Source organism: Carcharhinus amblyrhynchos, chromosome 16, assembly GCF_965287045.1.
Source record: "Carcharhinus amblyrhynchos chromosome 16, sCarAmb.v2.hapA, whole genome shotgun sequence".
Lineage (NCBI taxonomy): Eukaryota > Metazoa > Chordata > Chondrichthyes > Carcharhiniformes > Carcharhinidae > Carcharhinus > Carcharhinus amblyrhynchos.
In genome coordinates, this window is record NC_137339.1 from 23,370,417 (window position 1) to 23,383,221 (window position 12,805).

The window sequence follows — 12,805 nt, forward strand, 5'->3', positions numbered from 1 at the left end:
ATTTACTTTGTTAAAATGCATGCCACTTCTTGTTGCTTGTTCCTGATGAGACCTTATGGCTGTTTTGTTTTAATTTGCTGAAGTTGGTTAGCTGCTACACTGATTAAAGTTCAGTTGCTTCTTGTTTCAGTCTTGCCTGTCCTTTATTGACTTCACAACTACCTGATTCCACAGAGAAATTGTTTCTGTCTTCCTGCTCCATTCTGCGAGTGGAACTCAGCAGAGGACAGTGGGGAGGGCTGGGGGAGTTTGTGTTGTCCACATTCCCCAACGACTAGCTGCTATCTCCTCTAGGAAGATACCTTGTTGGTGAGATGGAATGGTGTCATCAATCATAGCCCGGGGCCCAGGATACATTCACCTCCTTATCCCTGTGCTGAGTGTGATAGAACGACAGATGATAAAGGACATTGCGAGTGTTTCCCCAACTTGCCGCATTAACATTTGGATCCTCAGTTGGGCAAAATAGGAAATCAGCACAAAACTAGACTTCCAAAAGTGAGAATGTTTTAAAAATTTTGAGGGCAATTTGTTGACTGCTTTAAAGGCATCTTTGTTGAGCTCCCAAGAGGAGTCAGGTGAAAGCCATAAATCACATTAGCATCAAGTGACCAATACACTTCCAGTCTTGGGTAGCTTGATTAGTAATGAATAATTATATAAATGAAACAAATTGACCACCTCCATTGACTGCCACGACAGATTGAGTGACCAGAACAACACTATATCAGCTCTGAGCCTTTTAACAGAACAGTGCAAATGTTTAAGCTGGTAATAGCATAACACACTCTTGCTAAACCTTCACATAACGGTGCACAATGTTAATCTCTAATTACTAAAGCATGCATTTCAGCAAATTTTACAATACTTACAACAGGATTCAGTACAAAAGCAGTGAATACATTGATATTCCTCCAAGGTATACATATAAGGTCCTTTCACCCTCCAGAGTAATAATCGAAACTTACCTTGCCTCACAATTCTGCATGGGTTCCAATTTGACATCATAAGATATCCTTCGATTTCGATCGTCATCATTTCTCCTAACGAGAAAACTGGAGGTTAGTATGTGAAATTTGAAAAACAAATGTTCGTCATGCTATGGTAGCACCTGACAAAGATGTTTGGTTTACAATATGCTGCTTGCTTCTTGGGCAGTTTATATTGCAAATTTGGTTTTAATACATTTCTGTGTCCCGCACCAAAACAAAATCGAAAGGTACATCAGTTTCACAATGTAAATATAGATGAAAAGGTCATTTCTATTGTTAAGGACCATCAGAAACTTCAGGGTATATTATAATGTTAGCCTAGACTCTAACTTTTACATTTGATTTTGGCATTAGGGTGAGCATAAGGTGTTTTACTCCAGGTATGACTGAAGTGACCCATGAAGAAGCTTTCATCAAAACAAACCAAGAACATGGTTAGAATATAACAAAAATAATTAGCATAACTTTTAACAATTTAAATACTTAAACATGGCAAAATATAATTCTAGATTTCTGGTTTTATCACACTTCTGGATAGAGACCCAGATAACAACTTTCAGAGAAGGATATATCCTCAAAACAGCAACACTTCAGAGCAGTAATCCTAGTCTCTGGAACTCCCAGTCCCCAGATTCAGAGACAGAAAGGGATACCTCTCTCCGCAGCTTCCAAATCAGCAACTCTCTGAGAGAGATCCACTCTCGTACAGCTGAATCTCTGAGAAAGAAACTTATCTCCTGGAAAATTTCAGTCTCCAATGTCAAAGAGGGGAAAAGAAAAGGTCTCTGGGGTAAGGTACATGGTCAGCCAGTGCCCTGGCTAGACCATTGGCATGGCAAATTTGCCTGGCAGTAGCAATCTGTGCCAGAGACCAGTACCAGGAATGGACCCTGGGGGTGGAGCCTCTCACGTGGGGAGTCATCGATTTGTGGAGGGGCAGAGCAGACACAAGAGTAATGGGGATGCCAATGATGATTGGGAGGAAACGGGTGAAGCTGGCGATGATGGAGGGGGCAAGTGATATTGGTGATGGTCATGAATGGGGGGAAGGGGTGAAACTGGCGATGATGGAGGGGGCAGGCGATATTGGTGATGATCACGAATAGGGGAAAGGGAAGCCAATGATGATCGTAGTGTTGGGGAGAACGTTAACGGCAATGATCGACGGGAGGGGTCGATGGGGATGTCAGAGATGATCGAGTTGGGGGGAGGGGGGATATCGAGTTGGGGGCGAGGATGGTGCCCCGATCTCAGTGGAGCCGGTTCCTGGCTTAAAAGTCCGCACCTCACCAGAGTGACGACACAAACAATGCCAACTCTTTTTTTTAGCAGTTAAAGGAACAAGACCTGGAGAGAAAACCAAGGATTGTTCCACCTGGTTTTCTCATCAAAACTGACACTCTGCCAAATTCTTGTAAGATTCCGTCCAGAGTGTAGGGTTATTGAGCAGTCACACTAAATTGACGCACTAAGGTGACCAGTAGTATCCTACAAAGATCTCTGTTGGGGTTTTAACCATTTATTAACAGCTGAGATGGTAACATTAAAAAGCCACATATTCAAACTGGACAATGAAGACAGCTGGCACTGTAAGCACTAGATGGAAGCATAACATTACAAAGCAAAATTAATAAGTTAACTGAAAGGGGAAAACTGTGACATATGGATTTCAAAGTGACAAAATGTCTTTGGACCCAGACTTCCTAATCAATGAAAAGGCAGAAAAAATTGAGAGATTTGTGGGTCCTGGTATATAACTCATTAAAATGTCATGAACAGGTATAGAAAATAATTAAACAGTTTAATGGAGTTCTGGCCAATACACCTAGACTTCTAGAATACAAAACAGTAGAAATAAATACAAGGCCTTAGTTAAACCACACCTCGAGTAGTGTGAACAGTTCTGAGCAGCAGCCTGCAGGAACAGATATACTGACCTTGGAAAGAGTACAGTTGATATTTATCAGAGTGATACCTGGGGACAACAGTTAAGGTATGAGCAGCTATTATGCAAACTAGGGTTGTATTCCCTGGAATTGAGAAGGTTAAAGAACAAAGAACAACACAGCACGGGAAACAGGCCCTTCGGCCCAACGAGCCCACGCCGCCGTCCTACTATCTCAGTGACCTATTCATGATTTTAGTCTACGTCTAACGTGCGAGGATCAGGGAGGTCCAATTTAGGGACAATTTTAGTACCCAATCAATCAGCCTAAAAGCACATCTTTGGGGGATGTGGGAGGAAACCGGAGCACCCGGAGGAAACCCACGCAACCACGGGGAGAACGTGCAAACTCCCACAGACACAGGCCCAAATCCATGTGTCCGCACAGCAACAGAGATAGTCTCTGAGCTGTCATGTTGCCCTCGAGATGGTCCAGTTTAAGCACACTAACGACATGAAGCAATAGGCAACTCCCGAAGCAACATCCAAGAGCAGCCCACTACAACCTGCCGCCTGCATGCCCCTTGCTGGACTTAAATGCCTGTGGAGACAAAAAAATTCATTATTAAACAGGCAAAGACTAACATTCCTGAGGCAAAATGTATTCCCAAGCCTACAATGTTCAGTAAGGCCTACTATATCCCCCTATATGTAGCCCGCTCATATGGCTGTCCAAGTGACTCTTAAACAACCCTAGCGTGCCTGCTTCCACCACCTTACTCGGCAGTGCATTCCACACCCCCACTACCCTTTGCGTGAAAAACTGCCCTCTAATATTTGTCTTATACCTAGCCCCCCTCACCCTAAGCCCGTGACCCCTCGTTCTATCCATTTCTAGTAGCGGAAAAAGCTTACCACCATTTACTCTATCTATCCCCTTCATAATCTTATAAACCTCTATTAGATCCCCCCTCAGCCGACGTCTCTCAAGGGAAAACAGCCCAAGTTCATCCAATCTTTCCTCGTAAGACAGCCCTTCCATACCAGGCAACATCCTGGTAAATCTCCTCTGCACTCTCTCCAGGATCTCTACATCCTTCCGGTAGTACGGCGACCAGAACTGGACACAGTACTCCAAGTGAGGCCTAACCAACGTTCTATACAACTGCAACATCAAACTCCTACTCTTATATTCTATACCTCTTCCTATGAAGGCTAACATACCATACGCTTTCCTCATCACATTCTGCACCTGTACCGACACCTTCAGGGACTTATGCACTTGCACCCCCAGGTCTCTCTGCGTATCTATACTCCGGATAGTTCTACCTTTTATCGTATAACTCCCCTCCACATTATTCCGGATGACATGATCAAAGTTCACACAATATCAAGGGGGAGAGATAGAATAGGGAGAAACTATTTTAGCTGGACAGGGATTCTGGAGCTGGAGGGGTACAGTGTAAAAAACTGAGCCAGACATTTCAGGAGTAAAATTAGGAAACACTTCCACATTCCACAGGAATGGCTAAAGTTTGGATATTGTTCATCTTAAATTTGACATTGATACACCAAAGCTATTAAGGGATTATGGGGCAAAGGTAGGTATATGAAATTGAGTAGCAGATCAGCCATGATCTCATAGTATTACAGAACAATCATGGGGGGCTAAATGGTATAGAATCCCCATCCAGCTAAAATAGTCTATCCTACCTCTTTCCTTAATATTGTGAAAATTTCGATCAAGTCACTCTTTAACCTTCTAAATTCCAGGCAATAAAACCCTAGCTTGTTTAATAAATGGTAAATTCTTGCCAGGCAAGACTGTTGTAACTTGAACAATTAACTGAGGGGCTTCTGTCACTGCCTCTTTCAAAAATCTAAGCTTTCATATGTACACTTTTCCTCAGGGAACAGCAACCTTATTGCTCTGAGCCAATGAACTATATGGGGTGGGGAGGGCGGTTTACTTTAATTGTGTGTGCCTCCTACTATTTGGTCTCCTTCCACCTCGAGTGCTGTGAGCCCTTTCCTCCTGTTCCTCCTGAGCTTTCTCGTCTAAAAATGGAATTCCAATAAGCAAACCTCCTGAGGAACAGATGCAATGCCAGAATTTAACAGTAGCAAGTGCAAGCACTATGAAATCTTTTAAGTTCAAAACCTCACGAGGTTCTGAAAAATTTGTAACTCCTAAAGCTCACTACGCTTTATGTGAGAGCATAGTGAGAAGTCTCACAACACCAGTTTAAAGTTCAACAGGTTTATTTGGAATCACGAGCTTTTGGAGCTTTGCTCCTTCATCAGGTGAGGGGGCGGCGCTCCTAAAGCTTATGGTTCCAAATAAACCTGTTGAACTTTAACCTGGTGTTGTGAGACTTCTTACTGTGCCCACCCCAGTCCAACGCCAGCATTTCTACATCGTGGCTACCTCAGAGCAGATGATGGTAAGTTAAATAACATTTGAATTGATTGTCTCAGCACTTGTTCTCCTTAGATTGATAGATGGGAGCAGGGTACGGTGCTCAAGTGACTAGATTGGAAAGTGGTATTTGAGACTTTACGTAAACTGATTTTTATTTATTTATGAGATTCCCATCTGTTTCAGTTAGGAGCACTGGGCATCAATGCAAATGTCCCCAGATTTTCTCATCCTTTCCTAATAACTCAGTTGAAATTTTCTTTGTGAAACCTGTTTTTCCTCTCTGTATGCTTTATAATATTGTAACAGTATGTACTGATTATCCAGTCACTGCTTCAGGCTGGACCACATGAAGCACTTTTGATTCCTGCTCACTATTAAAACTTTGGCCTCTTCTATTTCCTATCTCCATGCTATTCCTCTGTAATATTGTCCGAAAACATTGCAGCACTGCTGCCTCACAGCGCCAGTGACCTGAGTTTGATTTCTGGCTTGGGTCACTGTCTGTGCCAAGTCTGCACAATCTCCCCATGTCTGCATGGGTTTCCTCTGGGTGTGCCGGTTTCCTCCCACAGGCCAAAAGATGTGTTGGTTAGATGCATTGACTATGCTAAGTTCTCCTTCAGTGTACCCGAACAGGAGCCAGAGTGTAGCAACTAGGGGCTTTCACAGTAACTTCATTACAGTGTTAATGCAAGCCTACTTGTGACACTAATAAATAAACTTTAAAACATTTAAGCTGATGACACTCAGCTCTACCTCAGCATCCGCCTTCTTGTCTAACATCCAGTAATGAGTGAGCAGAAATTTCCACCAACCAAATACAGGGAAGACCAAGGCCACTGTATTTAGACCCGCTACAAACTCCGTTCCCATTCCATCTCCCTCCCTGGCGATTTGAGACTGAATCGGACTTTTTGTAACCTTGGTGTTATTTTGACTCTGGAATGAGCGTCGGACCACATGTCAATGCCTTTATACAGACTGTCTACTCTCACTTCTGTAACATCTCCTGACACTGTCGCATTTCAGCTCATCTATTGAAACTTTCATCTGTTACTTCTAGAGTTGACTGTTAAACATGCAATTCTAATCAGCCTTTCACACTCCACCCTTCATAAAGTTGATCATCTAAAACTGACCTAACTCACACCAAGTCCCATTCAGTCATCATCCCTGAGCTTGCTGAGCTACATTGGCTCCTAGTTAAACAATGCCTTAATGTTTAAGATATCATTTTTTAAAATTCCCTTCATGCTCTAACCCTTCTCTATCTCTGTGACTTCCCCCAATTCTACAACGCTCTACCTTTCAGCATGCTTCCAATACTGGCCTGCTAAGGATCTCCAATTTTGATCACTCCACTATTAGAGGCTGTGTATTCAGTGGGCAAAGCCCAAAATTCTAGGATTCCTCCTGCGCCCCCCCCCCCCCCCCCCCCCCCCCACCGCCCACTAAATTTATTTGCCTCTCTTCCTCTCTTTACTCTTTTAAACACTCCTAAGCCTACCTCTTTGATCAAGTATTTGGTCATCTTTCCTAATATCTCCTTAAGTGGTTAAAAAAATGTTTGATAACTCTCCTCTGATGCACCTTGAGGCATGTTGCACATTAAAAGTGCCCTATAAATACAATAAGAAGTCTCACCACAGCAGGTTAAAGTCCAACAGGTTTATCTGGTATTCAAAGAGTTTTCGGAGTCAACTCACCCAGTGAAAGGGCAGTGTTCTGAAAATGCGTAATACCAAATAAACCTGTTGGACTTTAACCTGGTGTTGTGAGACTTCTGACTGTGCCCACCCCAGTCCAATCCCAGTATCTCCACATCATGGCTATAAATACAAGTTGTTGTAATAGACTATGTACAAAGTCACCATAGCCCCACATTTGCCTCATAGTCCCTTTGAGGGGGAGAGCTGACTGGTGGTGATTTAACCTGAAGATCACCACTCCTCAGACGAGGGGCAAGTTTGAGAAGGCAAGACCTTCATGAATAACCTCAGCTGGTACAGGAATTGAATCTGCATTGTTGGCATCATTCCACATCACAAACCAGCCATCCAGCCAACTGAACAAACTGACCTCTCAGTTGACTACATCGACTATATAATAGACTATGTAATCAATTTAAATGGCATGAAAGTACATGCTAGTTAACCAGTTCTTGAAAGTGTTTCATTACCACTTACTTTAATGATCAAAACTGTTTCTATTTATTATTATAAAAATGTTTTTATAAAAATTATTGTAAAATTAATTTATTATTATTTTTACTTCTATTTTTACTTACAGCATGGCTTTGAGTGTGGAAAATCATGTCCTATAAATTTGATTGAGTTTTTTGAAGGGGTAACCAAGAAGGTAATTGAGGGCAGTGGAATCGATGTTGTCTACATGGACATTAGCAAGGCCTTTGACAAGATACCGCATGGTTGGTTGTTGCAAAAGATTAAACCTCATGGGATCCAGGGTGAGGTAGCCAAGGGGATACAAAATTAGCTTGATGACAGAAGCCAGAGGGTGGTTGTAGATGGTTGTTTTTCAAACTGGAGACCTGTGACCAGCGGTGTGCCTCAGGGATCAGTGCTGGATCCACTATTATTTGTCATTTAAATTAATGATTTGGATGAGAGTACAGGAGGCATGGTTAGTAGATGACACCAAGATTGGTGGCAGAGTCGACAGTGAAGAAGGTTATCTCGGATTGTAATGGGTTTTTGATTAATTGGGCCAGTGGGCTGACAAATGGCCGATGGAATTTAATTTAGATAAATGTGAGTTGATGAATTTTGGTAGATCAAACCAGGGCAGGACTTATTCAGTTAATGGGAGGGTGCTGGGGAGAGTTATAGAATAAAGAGAGCTAGGGGTACATGTTCATAGCTCATTGAAAATGGAGTTGCAGGTGGGCAGAGTGACGAAGGAGGCATTTGGCATGCTTGGTTTCATTGGTCAGAACACTGAATACAGGTGTTGGGACGTTTTGTTGAAGTTGTACAAGACATTGGTAAGGTCACTCTTGGAATACTGTGTACTGTTCTGGTCACCATATTATAGAAAGGATATTATTAAACTAGAAATAGTGCAGAAAAGATTTACTCGGATGCCACCAAGATTTGATGGTTTGAGTTATGAGGAGAGGCTGGATGGACTGGGACTTTTTTCTCTGGAGCGTAGAAGGCTTAGGGGTGATCTTCTTGGGGTCTATAAAATAATGAGGGACATTGACAAGGTAGATAGTCAATATCTTTTCCCAAAGGCAAGGGGAGTCTAAAACTAGAGGGCATAGGTTTAAGGTGAGAGGAGAAAGAAATATAAGGGTCCAGAAGAATAATTTTTTCACACAGAGGGTGCTGAACAAGCAGCTAGTGGTAGTAGTAGAGGCGGGTACAGTTTTTTCTCTTAAAAAGCATTTAGACAGTTACATGAGTAAGATGGATACAGAGGGATATGTGTCAAATGCGGGCATATAGCTTTGTTGTTAAAAAAAAAGGCAGCATGGACAAGTTGGGCCGAAGGGCCTGTTTCCATGCTGTAAACCTTTATGACTATGACTTTGTGTATTAATGACCAATTCAATATTGGAGCAATAACTAAGAGGGATCTCAGTGATCCACAATCATTCGCATGATGTGGAAGAAATCCAGTTTTACTTTCAATAGGATTCACAGAAGTGGTGTGATGCCACCTTGTGGAGATTATTTTACATTGCTTCCTTTTTATTGTTTACAGTATATATTCTCTTCTAAGCAGCATAAAGTGAATTTTTTAAACAAGATCACGCAATTATTGCCAGTAAATTCAAATAACAACATGTATTTACACAGTGCTTCTAACAAAGCAAGGAACGTAAACAGGCAAATTGTTGAAGGAGAAGGGGTAAAGAGAACACAGGGAACATTTCCAGGCCCACATACAAATGATTAGCACTGCTGCCTCACAGTGCCAGAGACCCGGGTTCGATTCCCGGCTTGTGAGGAGTCTGCATGTTCTCTCTGTGTCTGCGGGGGTTTCGTTCGGGTGCTCCTGTTTCCTCCCACAGTCCAAAAGAAGTGCTGGTTAGGTGCATTGGCCACGCTAAATTCCCCCTCCATGTGCCCGAACACTGGAGTGTGGTGACTAATAGAACATAGAACATGTTGCGCCGACCAGTGGAACCAATCTAATGACTCTCTAACCTAAACTATTCCAATGTTATCCATATGCCTATCCACTGACCATCTGAACGCCCTTAAAGTTGACGAGTCCACAACTGCTGCAGGCAGGGCATTCCACGCTCTTACTACACTCTGAGTAAAGAACCTACCTCTGACATCCATCCTGTAATTACCACCCCTTAATTTAAAGCTATGTCCCCTTGCGTTAGCCATCACCATCCGAGGTAAAAGGCTCTCACCGTCCACCCTATCCAATCCTTTGATCATCTTGTATGCCTCAATCAGGTCACCTCGTAACCTTCTTCTCTCCAATGAAAATAACCTCGAGTCCCTCAGCCTTTCCTCATGAGACCTTCCCACCATACCAGGCAACATCCTGGTAAACCTCCTCTGCACCCTTTCCAATGCCTCCACATCTTTGTTATAATGCGGCGACCAGAACTGTACGCAATACTCCAAGTGCGGCCGCACCAGAGTTTTGTACAGTTGTAACATGACCTCACGGCTCCGAAATTCAATCCCTCTACCAATAAAAGCTAACACACTGTACACCTTCTTAACAACCTTATCAACCTGGGTGCCAACTTTCAGGGAGCTATGCACATGTACCCCGAGATCTCTCTGCTTGTCAACACTACTAAGAGTCCTTCCATTAGCCCTATATTCTGTACTCCTGTTATTCTTACCAAAGTGAATCACCTCACACTTTTCCGTATTAAAATCCATCTGCCACCTCTTGGCCCAGCTCTGCAGCTTATCTACGTCCCTCTGCAAACTGTAACATCCATCCTCACTGTCTACAACTCCTCCAACTTTGGTGTCGTCAGCAAATTTACTAATCCATCCTTCTACACCCTCATCTAGGTCATTTATAAAAATGACAAACAGCAGTGGCCCCAAAACAGATCCATGAGGTACACCACTCGTAACTGAACTCCAGGTTGAATATTTCCCATCAACCACCACCCTCTGTCTTCTATCAGCTGGCCAATTCCTGATCCAAACTGCTACATCACCCTCAATCCCATGCATCTGCATTATCGGCAATAGCCTACCATGGGGATTTTCACAGAAACTACTTTGTTACAATGGTAACGTAAGCCGACTTGTGACACTAACAAATAAACTCTAAACTTTATAATTCGAACTAATAAGAGGAGGATATTGATGAAACTGCAGCACACCTTAATATGAACATCAACTGCATAAATCTATGAAAAAGAAGTGTAAAACCTGTCTTTTCCTTGGTAAACTTGGTAAAACCCTGAGAACCTTGGGTCCATCTCAACCTAACGTGATGGAACGATACCTTGGGCATGTTGTAGAGGAATTGACCTCTAACCTCCCCACCCCACCCCACCCCCCCACTGGGTTGGGGGATTGCTTTCAGCTTCCTGAATCCCATGGTCCTGCCTACACCATGTCCCTGCCAACACCATCACGCATACATGGTTTAATCAACCTTAACAGTATAGTCCAAGAAAGTATGTGATGAATTTACATCATAAAACACGGCTTTCTTTCACATTTCAATTGTTATTTTTCTTCATTTTAAAAATTTGTTTCATGCAACTTGCCTTCTGAGACATTACATTTTATTATGACATGAGGGAAAGCAACAGACAGCACACCAAGCCAGGAACAATGAAGAGGCAACAAGAAAATGTTGACAGAAAGTGACATGCAGCAAGTGGAGAAATGGAAGTTAAAGGGGCTGGAGCAGAATGCAAGAGCAACCAGTGCTGGATCTAAGAAATTAAGAGCCTTTAAGGAAGCTTTGACTTAGGATGGGCAGCACGGTGACACTGTGGTTAGCACTGCTGCTTCACAGCACCAGAGACAGGGGTTCAATTCCAGCCTCGAGTCACTGTTTGCGTGGAGTTTGCTCATTCTCCCCGTGTCTGCGTGGGCTTCCTATGGGTGCTCCAGTTTCTTCCAACAGTCCAAAGATGTGTGGGTTAAGTGCGTTGACCATGCTAAACTGCCCTTTAATGTCCCAAGATATGTAGGTTAGATGGATTAGTCATGGGAAATGTGTGGGGTTACAGGGATAGAAAGGGCCTGGGTAAGATACTCTATCAGAGAGCAGACTCAATGGGCTAAATGGGATGTAGGGGTTCTAGGGAACATAATAGTTATGAGTCAAACCTAGAAAATGATACTAATAGTAAATCAGAGGCATATGAATATTGTGATGCAAAAATGCAAAAAAAGAGCCAGCTTAAATGTGTTGTGCAAATGGTAAAGTACGATTGCCACTGAATCTTCTTATGGGAGAAAGTTCACCAAGCAATTTCTTTATTTTGGCCCAAAAGAAGAATTTCTAATGTGGTCTATCATGAAATATTTAATGCTTCAACAAGCACCAAAAATGCAGACAGCCACACTAAAAATGCAGAGAGTGATACAATGATGTCTTTGACACTGACGTTAAACTATTCAGAGTATTAACAAATATAGAGGAACGAGGTGTAGATGTGGATCTTGATCCTTAGGATTTTCAGAATGAGACTGAAGATGTGGAGGATGATTATTGGAAATCATATTGCAAAAATTTTAGATCTAATTAGAGTCAAACCAAGGAATGTAAAGCAACTACATTGTGAAAAACATTTTTGTCAAATATTATTTTTGAGCATAATAATTTTGTGTGAATTTAGGCATTTGTTTCAAATTTGTGGGATTAACATTGTTGATTAAAATAATTGTGAAATACGCTGATTAAGTGAATTGTTGAATGAAATTTGTTGAATATAAGAAATTACTCCATAGAAACATTTTATGATCTGGTTTTCAGCTTTAATACACACCTCATTCAGTCCATATGCTCACAGGGTGAATATCACATCTTAACATTTCATAAAAAGATAAGATCATAAGAACTAGGAGCAGGAGCAGGCCATCTGGCCCATCGAGCCTGCTCCGCCATTCAGTAAAGTCATGGTTGATCTTTACATGGACTCAGCTCCACTTACCCGCCCGCTCACCATAACCCTTAGTTCCTTTACTGTTCAAAAGTTTACCTATCCGTGCCTTAAAAACATTCAATGAGGTAGCCTCAACTGCTTCACTGAGCAGGGAATTCCACAGATTCACAACCCTTTGGGTGAAGAAGTTCCTCCTCAACTCAGCCCTAAATCTCCTCCCCCTTATTTTGAGGCCATGCCCCCTAGTTCTAGTTTCACTTGCCAGTAGAAACAACCTCTCTATCTTATCTATTTTCTTCATAATCTTATACGTTTCTGTAAGATCTCTCTTCATTCTTCTGAATTCCAGTGAGCATAGTCCCAGTTTACTCAGTCTCTCCTCATAAGCCATTTTCTTTAATTTTTTTTAAGATTTATCCCTTTAT

General features: G+C 42.2%; 1 protein-coding gene across 1 annotated transcript in view; it reads right to left on the bottom strand.

Moving 5' to 3' along the window:
* The window catches only part of LOC145353645 (regulator of G-protein signaling 19-like), a 105,650-nt gene that overhangs the window by 10,528 nt on the left and 82,317 nt on the right, over positions 1 to 12,805 (bottom strand). Inside the window, exon 3 of the mRNA XM_080204412.1 lies at positions 969 to 1,043. Coding sequence (XP_080060538.1) covers positions 969 to 1,043 — 75 coding nt within the window. The remainder of the gene's footprint in view (positions 1 to 968; positions 1,044 to 12,805) is intronic.